The sequence below is a fragment of the Epinephelus lanceolatus genome, chromosome 3, assembly GCF_041903045.1.
Source record: "Epinephelus lanceolatus isolate andai-2023 chromosome 3, ASM4190304v1, whole genome shotgun sequence".
NCBI lineage: Eukaryota > Metazoa > Chordata > Actinopteri > Perciformes > Serranidae > Epinephelus > Epinephelus lanceolatus.
This window is the reverse complement of record NC_135736.1, coordinates 4877515-4891005: the sequence shown is the minus strand read 5'-3', so window position 1 is coordinate 4891005 and position 13491 is coordinate 4877515. Positions and strand designations below refer to the sequence as shown.

At 40.2% G+C, this 13491-nt stretch overlaps 1 protein-coding gene across 1 annotated transcript in view; it reads left to right on the top strand.

Moving 5' to 3' along the window:
* The window catches only part of frmpd1a (FERM and PDZ domain containing 1a), a 79692-nt gene that overhangs the window by 42280 nt on the left and 23921 nt on the right, over positions 1–13491 (top strand). The window contains exons 3-4 of the mRNA XM_033625214.2: positions 8496–8618; positions 9773–9936. Of these exons, the coding sequence (XP_033481105.2) occupies positions 8500–8618; positions 9773–9936 (283 nt within the window). The 5' untranslated portion in view covers positions 8496–8499. The remainder of the gene's footprint in view (positions 1–8495; positions 8619–9772; positions 9937–13491) is intronic.

Here is a 13491-nt window from a genome sequence, read left to right as displayed (position 1 = left end):
CTCACAGCCAATCAGTTTGTTATTTTAACCTGAGTACATGTTGCTAACTGCATACGACTCAGTGTTTCTGTACTTTGGCTCCAAATTATATGAATAAATTTACAGACTGTGTATTCTGCATGTAGCTTTGTGCACCTGACCAGAGACCCATATTTTGAAGCAGGATTTGAAGTAGGCAAGGTAACTTAGGGGAAAACTCAAGGTTTTCAGTACTACGAAGCTGGTTCTCTTTTTACTGGGATAAATCACTGTGGCAAGTTAACCTGCTCTAGAACAGGTTAACTTCAGGGTATTGGATCACAGCCTGTGAACATTCCGCCCTTTGACCAATCAGATCACTGAAGAAAAAAGTATCCATGAACAAAAGTTGGGAGTGACAGGTAAAAAAGAGGAGCCTATATGTTGTTGTAGGTCAGAAGAATCATTTCATTGTTCCAGGGCTCTGTTTTCACTGGTTTTAAACAGAACATCTAACAAATGGAGAGATAGTATACAACACATTATTTTAGCACTTTTTGAAATTATGCAAAGTTTATTTTAGTCTGCAGTGATAGTGCTGCTACTTTTACACTCTAATTCCATCACTGCAGCTGAAAATAACGAGACACCTACGTGATGAGAACTACGATAAAATAGATAATATGTTATGAGTAAAATAATCCACACACTGTTGAATGGCTCTCATTATTATAAATGTAAGATTTTGGTCAGATAGACCTCATTAATGTTTAGACTGACAGTAGTTTGGACTCAAAAGCAGGACTCAACACAGCAGAAGTTCCAAGCAATAATCCTTTTAATGCAGAAATGGGTTCGGTACACAAGTGGGCAGTCAGGTCTGGCAGAGGTATCCAAATCGTTGAGGCAGAAATCAGGGTCAAAAAACAGAACTAGATCAAAAACCACTATAAACTGACACTAGGAGAAATGCTGGGACGCTTACAGACAACTGAAAAGATGAACTGGCAGAGAACAAAGGGAAGCACACTGACTAAATAGACAAGGGAAGATGGGATTGTTTCATCATCATCCAACTAAACAGCAAAAAAATACTCTATACTAACGTCACATAGGCCCATAGCTCAGTGATACCGACATGTAATTTAAGTCTCGGATGACAGTGAATTTTTGGATAGTGTTTTCAATGTTTCTAGATTTTCCCTTTTAAGAATACAGATTGTCATTTACAGTACAGGCCAAAAGTTTGGACACACCTTCTCATTCAATGCGTTTTCTTTATTTTCATGACTATTTACATTGTAGATTCTCACTGAAGGCATCAAAACTATGAATGAACACATGTGGAGTTATGTACTTAACAAAAAAAGGTGAAATAACTGAAAACATGTTTTATATTCTAGTTTCTTCAAAATAGCCACCCTTTGCTCTGATTACTGCTTTGCACACTCTTGGCATTCTCTCCATGAGCTTCAAGAGGTAGTCACCTGAAATGGTTTCCACCGCACAGGTGTGCCTTATCAGGGTTAATTAGTGGAATTTCTTGCTTTATCAATGGGGTTGGGACCATCAGTTGTGTTGTGCAGAAGTCAGGTTAATACACAGCCGACAGCCCTATTGGACAACTGTTAAAATTCATATTATGGCAAGAACCAATCAGCTAACTAAAGAAAAACGAGTGGCCATCATTACTTTAAGAAATGAAGGTCAGTCAGTCCGGAAAATTGCAAAAACTTTAAATGTGTCCCCAAGTGGAGTCGCAAAAACCATCAAGCGCTACAACGAAACTGGCACACATGAGGACAGACCCAGGAAAGGAAGACCAAGAGTCACCTCTGCTTTTGAGGATAAGTTCATCCGAGTCACCAGCCTCAGAAATCGCAAGTTAACAGCAGCTCAGATCAGAGACCAGATGACTGCCACACAGAGTTCTAGCAGCAGACCCATCTCTAGAACAACTGTTAAGAGGAGACTGCGCCAATCAGGCCTTCATGGTCAAATAGCTGCTAGGAAACCACTGCTAAGGAGAGGCAACAAGCAGAAGAGATTTGTTTGGGCCAAGAAACACAAGGAATGGACATTAGACCAGTGGAAATCTGTGCTTTGGTCTGATGAGTCCAAATTTGAGATCTTTGGTTCCAACCGCCGTGTCTTTGTGAGACGCCGAAAAGGTGAACGGATGGATTCCACATGCCTGGTTCCCACTGTGAAGCATGGAGGAGGAGGTGTGATGGTGTGGGGGTGTTTTGCTGGTGACACTGTTGGGGATTTATTCAAAATTGAAGGCACACTGAACCAGCATGGCTACCACAGCATCCTGCAGCGACATGCCATCCCATCCGGTTTGTGTTTAGTTGGACGATCATTTATTTTTCAACAGGACAATGACCCCAAACACACCTCCAGGCTGTGTAAGGGCTATTTGACCAAGAAGGAGAGTGATGGAGTGCTGCGGCAGATGACCTGGCCTCCACAGTCACTGGACCTGAACCCAATGGAGATGGTTTGGGGTGAGCTGGACCGCAGAGTGAAGGCAAAGGGGCCAACAAGTGCTAAACACCTCTGGGAACTCCTTCAAGACTGTTGGAAAACCATTTCAGGTGACTACCTCTTGAAGCTCATCGAGAGAATGCCAAGAGTGTGCAAAGCAGTAATCAGAGCAAAGGGTGGCTATTTTGAAGGAACTAGAATATAAAACATGTTTTCAGTTATTTCACCTTTTTTTGTTAAGTACACAACTCCACATGTGTTCATTCATAGTTTTGATGCCTTCAGTGAGAATCTACAATGTAAATAGTCATGAAAATAAAGAAAACGCATTGAATGAGAAGGTGTGTCCAAACTTTTGGCCTGTACTGTACATTCGATGCCACTGTCATTTACTGTCTCGCAGTCCTAGACACTTGCTGTACCATGTCATCACATATCATATGAAGCAGCCTACTTCATTCATGGTTCTGATAATGTCTCTCGTAATTAACAATCCTGCCTCTTTCACATGAACATGCTTGTGGCTGGATAAGAACACCCAGAGTTGACTGAACTGGGCCCTGTTTACCAGTTTTGATGTACCTTAGCACTCTACGAAGGTCTCTAAGAAATACCTTAGCTAAGGAACTTCTTTTCCTACGAGTGTTTCCCAAATTGTCCCCTAGCGGGTGCTGTAAAGAGAGCTGCTAAGGTACATCGTAAGTTGGAGCTGTCGTTCACCATGGTGCTGACAGCATATTAATCGATGCTGCAGTGTATTAATCGATGCTTGATCTCATATAAGGTATATATATAAGGTATATATATAAGGTAAATAAATGATGTTGTAATATGAAAAGTATTGCCATAATAATTTTACCTCCATCAAATATTATATCATAAATGAGACTATGCCTTTAACAGAACATCTGCTGATCTATTTGAAGCCTAGTCCACACATACACGGGTATTTTTAAAAGCAGTGCTTTAAAACTAAATTTCTGTCCAGACAAGTGTTTTGGCACCATTTCAGGAAAAATCCCTGTCTTAATACGCCTGAAGCATGACTTACATGCGCGTCCCGTTATAAACAAGGAGACTAATGATGAAGCAGGGAAACGTGATTGCTGCTCACCGATAATGCATTTGTTATTGAAACATTTATAACAGCATGCGTGTTTGTTTCTCTTTTTCCATCATTGCAGTTCAATGCCAGTTTGTGTCTTACATATAAGTTACATATAAGTTTTCCAGCATCGGTTCTGTCAATGTACAGACTGCAAATCTGTTGTTGTCACACAATAGGCACCTGTAGCAGCAGCATAACCACGTTTCATTGTTCTGTGTGTGTGTGTGTGTGTGTGTGTGTGTGTGTGTGTGTGTGTGTGTGTGTTTGTTAGGGATGTCCCGATCCGATATTCGGATCGGTATCGGCCGCCGATATTAGCAAAAAACAGGCATCGGCATCGGATCGGACTGCATGGAAAAATGCCGATCCATGAACTCCGATGCAGTTTTTCACGGAGTCCGTGCCAGGTTTTCCGGCCAGCCCAGCGCTCCGCGATTCAAGCAGTCCATTCCAGTGATCCGCTCCAGCGCTTACTATCAGTCCACCAGGCCAGCATGCAGACGGCAGACACACACAGAGGGAAGGGTAGGAAGAGTAGCAGTCAACTTAGTTAACTGACTATTTGTTTTCTGCTCTGGTTTTTTGGGAGTGATATTTTTATTTGGTTTACACTCTTACTGTTTAAGTAAAGAGCACTGATGGCATTGTTTTGGGCACAATTAGTGAAATTGGAGCCATGGATGGACTACAAAAACAGTACTTAAATAACTGAAAAGGAAAGGCTGCATTGTTTGTTAAATGTCAACAATGTCTTGTGGTGTTAATCTATTTTTTTATTTATTAGGGGGCCAAAGCACAAGTGTGTGGAGTCTTGCTGCTATTTTAATTTCATTGTTAGACATTTTAAAGATTTCTTGTGTTGATTCATTTTCTATTTATTAAGGGGCCAAAGCAGCCAAAGCAAACCAGCTATATTTTTTATTTAATGTTAATGTTCAAGTTTAAAGTTTGTTTATTTAACCCTGCTAACAATAAACAGGTCAGTTTCTCATACCAGCTATTGTGGATCATTCTACCTAACCCGATTAAGTAGTTGTTCTTTGCTTGATCAAACCTTTTCTAACATGACTGACAACAAAATAAGTGAATATGTATAATACGTGCTTGGATCGGATCGGTATCGGCCAAAACTCAAGGCTGTAATATTGGTATCGGATCGGAAGTGAAAAAGCTGGATCGGGACATCCATAGTGTGTGTGTGTGTGTGTGTGTGTGTGTGCCATAATTAATCGCATCAAGTGGACTGACGTTTGTCCTTATAAAATGATTAACATGAACCAAATGGCTATGCAGACATGACGCCTTTGGTTCAGTTGATTGAGCACAACGATACGCTGTAATGCAGCCATAATCTCGTCTACAATGAAGCAAGCAGAGGCGACGCGCTTGATCACCTATATAGCTGGTGCCACCCGCTTGATTAGTTTCCATCCGGCCTCATTAGACTTCAATTTGATCAATTTGTCAAGTATCTGTCAGATATTGGGTATATAGTGGTAGGGTACAGGGCTTGACGCTAACTTTTTTCCCAAGGAGCACATGTGCTCCTAAGTTGAAAAAGTAAGGAGCGCACAAAGAACCAATTCATTATTATTTTTCATTAAGTTAATTTGAAACTAATGATGTAATGTGTTCAAGGAGTTTAGATGTGAATTATTCTGCAACTGTCCATCTAAAAAGCATAATTTTGGCCTAATAAAGCTAAAACTGTGACAGGATGAACCGAGCGCATCACTAAGGGACAGCTTACGAGTGGTTCAGACCGCCCTTCTTAAGATATACCTTTCAGAAGATATATCTTCACTAAGGAGACTCTGGGAAACAGCCCGTAAGCTTAAGGGAGACCTTAAGATACAACTTACGATGCATGTAGGACTATGAAGGCTCTTGGAAACAGGGCCCTGTTTGATAACCAGCTTTGTAGTGCCAGTTATCCAGACGGACACTGTTAGGGTTAGTCAGATCAAATATCAAGAAGATATTCTGGGTAAGCTGAACTGGCTTCATAGTACAGGCCTCAGGATGGTTTGGTATGAATACACAAACTGTTAGTCCTACTTGATTGTTGTAGATAATTCATTCATCTGTTCACTTATTCATTCACTGCTTATATGCTTTTCCATCTGTCATTCAGAGTAAGGTGATTCTACATTAACACTCATGAGTATACGAGTATCGGTTTCCCATTCAGAGTCTAGTAGATTCAGCCTTTGATCATGTGAAGGGGGTATTGGGTAACAGCTAATGACCGAGTCTTTGTCTGACTGGCTCAGTCATCAGACTGGGAAGAAGGTTATGTTTGCTGACAATGCACAGTTAATCGAAATATTATTGAAATTACAGTATGGTCAAGTGCAATATCCAACGGTGAAATATGTCACAACATAACATTATAAATTAAGCTATGTGGTGCTACACAGATGCCCAGGCCTAAAAGTCCTATTCGAGACACAAGGTAACATGCTTGTTTGGTACAGACCCCAGCATCCAAATCAAAATCACAACTCATATTCCAATTGCAATATATTTAAAAATAATCTTAATGTGCTTTTTTTTTTTCTTTTTTTTTTTACATATGATGCAGCCCTGCTTGCTAATGTTTGGACCCTCTGACGAGCCTGTGCTAGTTTACGTAGCAAAACAATAAAGCTCACTAAACTAATTTAAGATCAAACAACATTGTTCTGTGTGAGTGATCCTTACTATAAAAGAAATATTTTCATGTGTAAGTATATTTGGTGTGTTTAAAGCAACGTTTGTTCAAGCCATTTGTAATTTAGTTAGAGTAATCTAATGACGCTCACGCAATTGTGTAGGTCCAAAAGGTCACATGATGTAAATATTGTCATATGTCGATTTTTGGAAGGGTTTAAACTGCCATGTAGCCCAATTTTTTTAACTGCATAGATTTATATATGGCTCTAATGATTAATTTATTAATCAATCAGTTGATTGACAAAAGAATTAAATCATTAATTCATTATTTCAGTCATTTTTAAAGACCAAATCTGTTGTGACAATTTGATGTTTTTCCTTGTCACTTATGATCGTGAATTGGATATCTTTGGGTTTTGGATGACTGGATGTACAAACCAAGCAATATGAATACGTCACCTTGGGCTATGAATAATTATAATGCACATTTGCATACTTTTCACCAACATTTTCTAGACAGAATGATTAATGGAGAAGATAAAAGTCAGATTAATCAATAATAATAGTTACATCGCCAAATAAAAACATCTCAGTCCATTTTCAAGTATATCTTGCCCTTAAGGCCACCATAAATGTCTTTAGGCCTTTGTGTGTGTGTGCCTGTAAACTGATCCAGCATTACCTAGAATATTGCAAGGTTCCAAAGACCCATTAACTCACAGCTACAGGTCCATGTATTAGCCTGACTACACCCCACAGACAGCAGACATGACCCATGTCCATTACATCCAGCTCACCAACCACCACAGCCTGTCAGCAGCCATTTCTGACAACCACCTGCTTCACAGCAAACACAACAGGGATCCATTTAAAAGAGACACCACTGTTATTGATCATTAGGAATTATTGATATTGATGTTACTGAGGCTTGAAAGCAACATGCAGGGAATTGGCTCATAACTCAGGCTAAGAGCCTATTAGGCTGCCTGAAGTCACAAGTGACATCATTGTTGGCTTCATCCCATGTCGAATACACAGAAGTCCCACTGCCAAGCCACACTGTGTGTGTGTGTGTGTGTGTGTGTGTGTGTGTCTGCTGTGTCTCTGAAGCACTGCAGGCTTTTGCACTCCTGAGATTAACTTGCATCTAGCATTCTGATTGTAAAAATTTGATGGAGTTGGATTTTACAGTCTTGTGAAAACACTGATTAAAACAGTCTTCACTTTCTCTCATTATATTTATACGTTTTTTTTTTTAAATGTACAGAAAACACTAGCTTTTCATCATTCTGGGAATCTCAACCATTTTCATTCCCAACTCATCAAATACTGCTGCTTTGTCACTGATTTTGCATTCAGACACTGATGCAAAAAGGCACCTTTCACAGTGGTATGATATGCCACCAGTTTGAGTGCAGCCGGCAAAAACGTAATATAATGAGCTGTAAAGTCTGTACAGGGATGGGTCCAGCAAACCCCGGACTTTTACCCAGGAGCCCGCTCTTTGCTTTCCATGTGAATATTGAGCCAAATCATGATGGGGGTTTTTCTAAACCTAATCACATGCTTTTGTTTCCTATATCTAAAAAACATAAATCAAGGTGTTATACTGATGTTGTAAGTTTATTTTGAAAAAGAATGTGTGCATCTAACAAGCAGAAACTGTACATTTTCTGTGAAAATGGAAGTGTATTTTTAACAGACACAGTGCATGTAAGTGTAAATTGACACTGTGTCCTGAAACGTCAACAACAGATGCAGTAGGATACCTGCCGGGTCAAATGTAGATGTGAAAAAGCTGCAATATTTAAAACTGGGATAAGAATGCATTGGATATCTGATACTGATGAGAGTTTAGCACCTGGACTCTCTGCGTCCTGATTGACGTGCTTATATTTCCCATAAACTGTGTGTAATAAGGGACGTAGGTGACTCCATTTTGGAACCTCAAGTTCGGCATTTTGGCCATCACCATCTTAGATATTTGGAGCCAGAAGTGACGTTATTTGGATAAGAGGGTGGAGCTATGAAGGAGAGAGGGGTGGATCTGACTTATACACTGTGGCGATGATGACTAGCTTCTGGAGCCAGCCTTAAGTGGCCATTAGAGGGACTGTGTCGGCATTTTGGGTTGGCTTCATTTTCCAGCCCTGGAAGTTGATATTTCCTGGTTGGAATTCTGCACTTAATGTTTCATCACATTCCACCTACATTTTGTCAATAATGTCAAGCCATTGAACCAGTTATACTGTATGTGTGACTCCTTTGACCTTTCCCCCGGTAGGTAAATGGAGGTGCAGGACAGGAGCCGCTCGCCTTCCCGTAGAACTAGTCGGGTGGAGCAGGTGGTGGGACGATGGCTGAGACGATCCCGGGACCTGGGCAGCAGGTCTCATTCTCTGAGCAGGTAGACCTCTGTTTTTGTCATATGTTAAATATTAATTCTCCATGTCTTCTGACCTTTAGGTCTTTGACTGAGGAAGGGGCCTGTATGAAAATATGGATTACTGCAGTTTTGTCCATCAAATAAATAATTTCTGCTGTATTTTGATACCGTCTGTTGTATTTACGCTTTCTCCCCTTATTCTTTTATTATATACGATTAAGAATTTGTCACTACAAAATTGACCACACTGACAGAGCAGAAATGCAAAAATTACACAAGGTAAGATTCTAAAGTTTTATGCCTCCACTTTGGCAATAATTGTGGCCGGAGGCATTATCTTTTCGGGTGTCCATACGTCCATCCGTCACTCTGTCCATCTGTCCTGCCTGTTCTCATAAACGCAATATCTCAAGAACTCCGTTAGGGAATTTCTTCAAATTCGGCGTAAACCGCCACTTGGATTCAAAGATGAGCTGATTAGATTTTGGTGGTCCAAGGTTCAAGGTCAAAGTCACTTTGACCTCACCTGTCTTAATCTTGTGAAATGGATAACTCAAGAAAACCATGACAGAACTTCTTTTACTTCCCACAAACATTCACTTGGATTTGTCAATGATCTGATTAGTTTAAGGTTATGGTCACTGTGACCTCACAAAACGTGTTTTTGGCTGGAAAAAAAAATCATACGCTAGTTCTTTTTTTGGGGGGGAATTTTGCCTTTTCTGACAAAAATTCACACAAATGTGTTATGGGATATGGGATGGGAAAGTTCAAAGGTCACCTTCACTGTGACATCATAATGTTCTGCAAAAACACTTCTGATCATTATTCAGTGTCATATCTCAGGAACAGAGGGGGAGACATTTGGTCAGATACTGAATTGGTGACACTAATCTTGGGTGTCCATCTTGAAACTGTGCTGATTGTGTAGATCGTCTTTATTGTTGAGGGAAGATGACTATGAAGCATCCACATTTTAGAATTTGTAGCTTCTTTGTAGCAACATTCATATTTGAAACGTTGTATACTGTCATGGCTACATATGTGTTTGGACTGACGTGGATGTAAACTGTGAATGCAACCTGGCTAGTAAGCAGAGGCATATCACCATGAGGCGGTAATTCTGTTTTATTTTAGTTTTTTCCTTTAATTTATGTCCACTTGCTACTCTCCAGAGACCGGGTTGCAGTGGATGGGAAGCCAGCAGAGTGCAGTGGCTCTGATCAAAGGAATTACCCCTTCCGCTTCATTGTTCAGATCCAACGGGACCCAAACCTCAACTCTCATGGCCTCAATCTGTCTTCCCAGAACCCCATCCTGGTGCAGGAGGTCACCCCAGGTATGGCATGATTTATGAAATGGAAACATGGAGGAGAGAAAAAGCAAAGCAGCATTAACAAAAAGGTCTTAAACTAGTGCAGACAAAATATGAATTAATTATTGCAGCTAAGTCTGCCTCTTCTGAGGGAGCAGTTATGAAGCTGGTCTGTGAACTTTGAATGGAACTGATACTACAAATGTTGCTGTGTTCATACATTTTTCTTCTATATACAGATATGTAACCCTTGTCCCTAAAAGCAATGCAGCGCTTCTCACCCTGGACAAATAATGAGTAGAAGAAATACAATATTTCTCAGTAAAAGGGAGTTTGGTTTCATAGCTGATACTGCATGTTTAGGTGAGCCCAGCTATGTGTGGTTGGAACCTCTCATTCTCCCCAACACCAGCTCAGGCTCTGTTTCCCCTGGAGATCACATTCTACGTGCCAGAGTCCATTGCCAAGCTATGCAGTGTTTTGGTCTGCTTTGTCAGTATCCCCTGCCCAACAGGCACAGCGGCTACTGTTCACTTTGAAAGTGTCAAGTCTACATAGCTTGGCCAGGGAATGACCTGACAGATGTGCAGGACATACCTGAGGATGTTGTTGGTACACTACCTAATATATTCTGTCCCTACAGGAACAGGGCTTTTTTCCATCCCTTTCTCCCTATTGTCTCTTATTTTGCATAAAGCATGTCTCCCCAGCAAATGTAACAGTGGAACTGTGCCAGATCACTGCAGGCCTCTGGCCAGTGTACAGGACCAGCTGTAAAAAGTGGGAACTCCAAGGGACTGTATGCTCATACTGTGGCACACAAAATCGCAAAAAAATCGGTGGCACCGATGTTTGTGTGTGTTTGAACAGTGGGTTTACATGGTGTGTGTATGTGTGTTTGTCTGTGTGTGTGTTGGGCAAGGGGGCATCCTCACTTTAATAAGGAGACACAACAGAGGTGGAGATTTTCAAGTAGAGGGACTTTTTCACCATGATAAAAGCTCTCAGGTAGCACTTCCTCTCCAGGCTGTGTGCTGTCCCCAAGAACCTCTTCCAATCAAATGCCTCACACACTTTCTGTAATGTAATAGGTGGGTAAGATAGGGGTTAGTGGTGTTATCTGGGTCATAGCAAAGGTGAGATATGCAAAGCCTACAGCTGGAGGTGTGCCAGGGAGTCCTGCACCGGGTTGGGTACCAGATGGCTAACCTGCAAAAAGCTGTGTAACGAGTTAAAAAAAGAGAAAAAAGGAAAAAAAAAAAAATATATATATATATATAACAAGGCTTGAACATATAATATATTAATTCACGAGTACAGGCATGAGTAAAAATGAACTACACCCCGAAAGCAGCAGATGATAACAAAAATCTATTTTTTTAAAATTATTATTGTTTATTATTAATGCAGTTCATTTTTGTTTTGACACAAGTGAAACCTTTGACCCTGATGTCACATTCATCACCGATGTGGAGTACTCCAGCAGTGAAAGTTTGAAGTTTGAGGATGAGGTAACAGCATACATTGAGTTCAAGACACCCAAGGAGGATCCTTTTGAGGTTTTATGGTGGTGGTACGAGCATGCTTAAATGTTTCCTCACCTGGCAGTTATTGTGCTACACATGATAAATCATTCAAAGGTTACTGAAATTCTGTTAAATGACACTGGTTTGTCTCATGGTTTGGTTTAGTCTCATAGTTTTGCTGGGCAAGGGTTAAACATACTTTACCCTTTTGAGGGTCAAGCATCAAGTCATCATTGAATCTCAAGAGTCAATTGACCCTCTGCTAAGTCCCGCCCCTTGAATACAAACTGGCTAATCATAGCATAGCATCGGCCAGCTCTGACAAGAGTCAGCTGTTCTCCATAGACTTTCATTCAATTGTTTCTTCTTTTCTTCTTGTCTTTTCAGGCTGGTTTTCTGGGTTTGGAGCTAAATATTGTGCCTGGGGCACACAGTGTATTATTGATACTCATTACCTGGATACTTTGGAAAGAGATATACATTTTTTTCCCAGTTCCAAAACCAAAATGACACCCTGAAAAGTGGGGGGCACATGAATATCCGTTTGTTGGGTAGCTACCCTGTTTTCAGTTTTTGGATTCAGAAATTTTTATTTTTTTATATTTTTTTTTTTGCCAGATGTAGGCTATCAATAAAGGCAAACTGCGCAACCAAACCCTTTTTCTAAAAACTTACAAATAACAATACAAACAATACTGCAGCAGCTTTAAAAAAAAAAAAAAAGCAGGTAGGAAATCTGAATTCAGAATTGTCTGTGTAACTTACAAAGATCCAGTGCATGCTAAAACAAATACTTATTGTAAAAAATACTGTACTGTGAAAAATATGGCTATATAAGAACCTATTTTATTATTCTTATCTGACAAACAATGAAGCAATTACTTAAAAATCATTAAACGCAATTGCATATTATGTTTGGCTTATATTTGTACACGGAAGTACAGTTTACTGCTGAGATGCGGAGCCGCCAGGATCTGAAACCCCTGAGGTTCAGGGGCAGATTACCTCGCTTTCTTCTGTCTGGCTCAAGTCCGCTCTGTCACCATCTGCTCCCCGGCCCCCCCAGACACACACACACACATACACACACACCGTTGCTAATGTCTCCAGTTGTCCTGTTATGACTTGGCTCAGTTTTACCTCTCTCTCTGTGACTCTGGCACACGTTGCAGCATCTTGACAGTGAAATATGAATCCTTTATTTTAGAATTTAAGAGCTACTGCTGTCACCTGCAATTGTTTAAGTTCATTTTGGATGTAACAAGTAATAACTTGTATCACATTTGAATCACTCAGTATTCGAGGGTTATCTGATGCTGTTAAGACAAAGACATACTAAAGATGCTGTTGATGATGGGAAAGTGTTGGCAGGGAGTGGTCGGTGGACACAGTGATAGGGGTGATGAATTTCTTTGTTTATGAGAAACTATTATCTTCCTTTACGTAGTATCCATAGATTGCACACAGTTTAAGGTGCAACATTTGTACTTGCCTACAGGAATTTATGTATTCTGTCTGTAGTGAGAGCCACAGTTTTTGCAATGCTACATATTTCAGATTGCTTTAAATTCCAGCTTTCCTCAGCATTTGTATGGTGGAAACTCAGGTCAACACTGTTCATGCCTTTGTTATGGTGGACACAAATGGAATTACAAGCTGTCTCCCAGGATATTAAATGTAATGAAAGAAAGAAAGAAAGGAAACGTGTTTAATAAAATCACGTTTTAGATAAGAAAAGAAAGCATCTTGTTAAGTTAGGCGTAAATAAAAAGCAAACCTGGGATTAGAACTATCAGTAGCTCTTTAAAGTGAAATCTTCCCAATATTTAGCAGGTTGGCTGAAAGCATTGGCAACATAATTTGCCATACCTCTGTCTACTATTGTGAAACTCATCTCGGTTGGTTCAGTTGGTTTGTATATGAAGTTTGAAATAGGTTTTTCTCACTTTAATTATTTTTCCTGTTTATTCTGACCATTAATGCACTCCCAATGGAGGTGATGGTTTACAAAATCAGTGCTAGGAAGTTAAAGGGATTGTTCAGATTTTTTTAA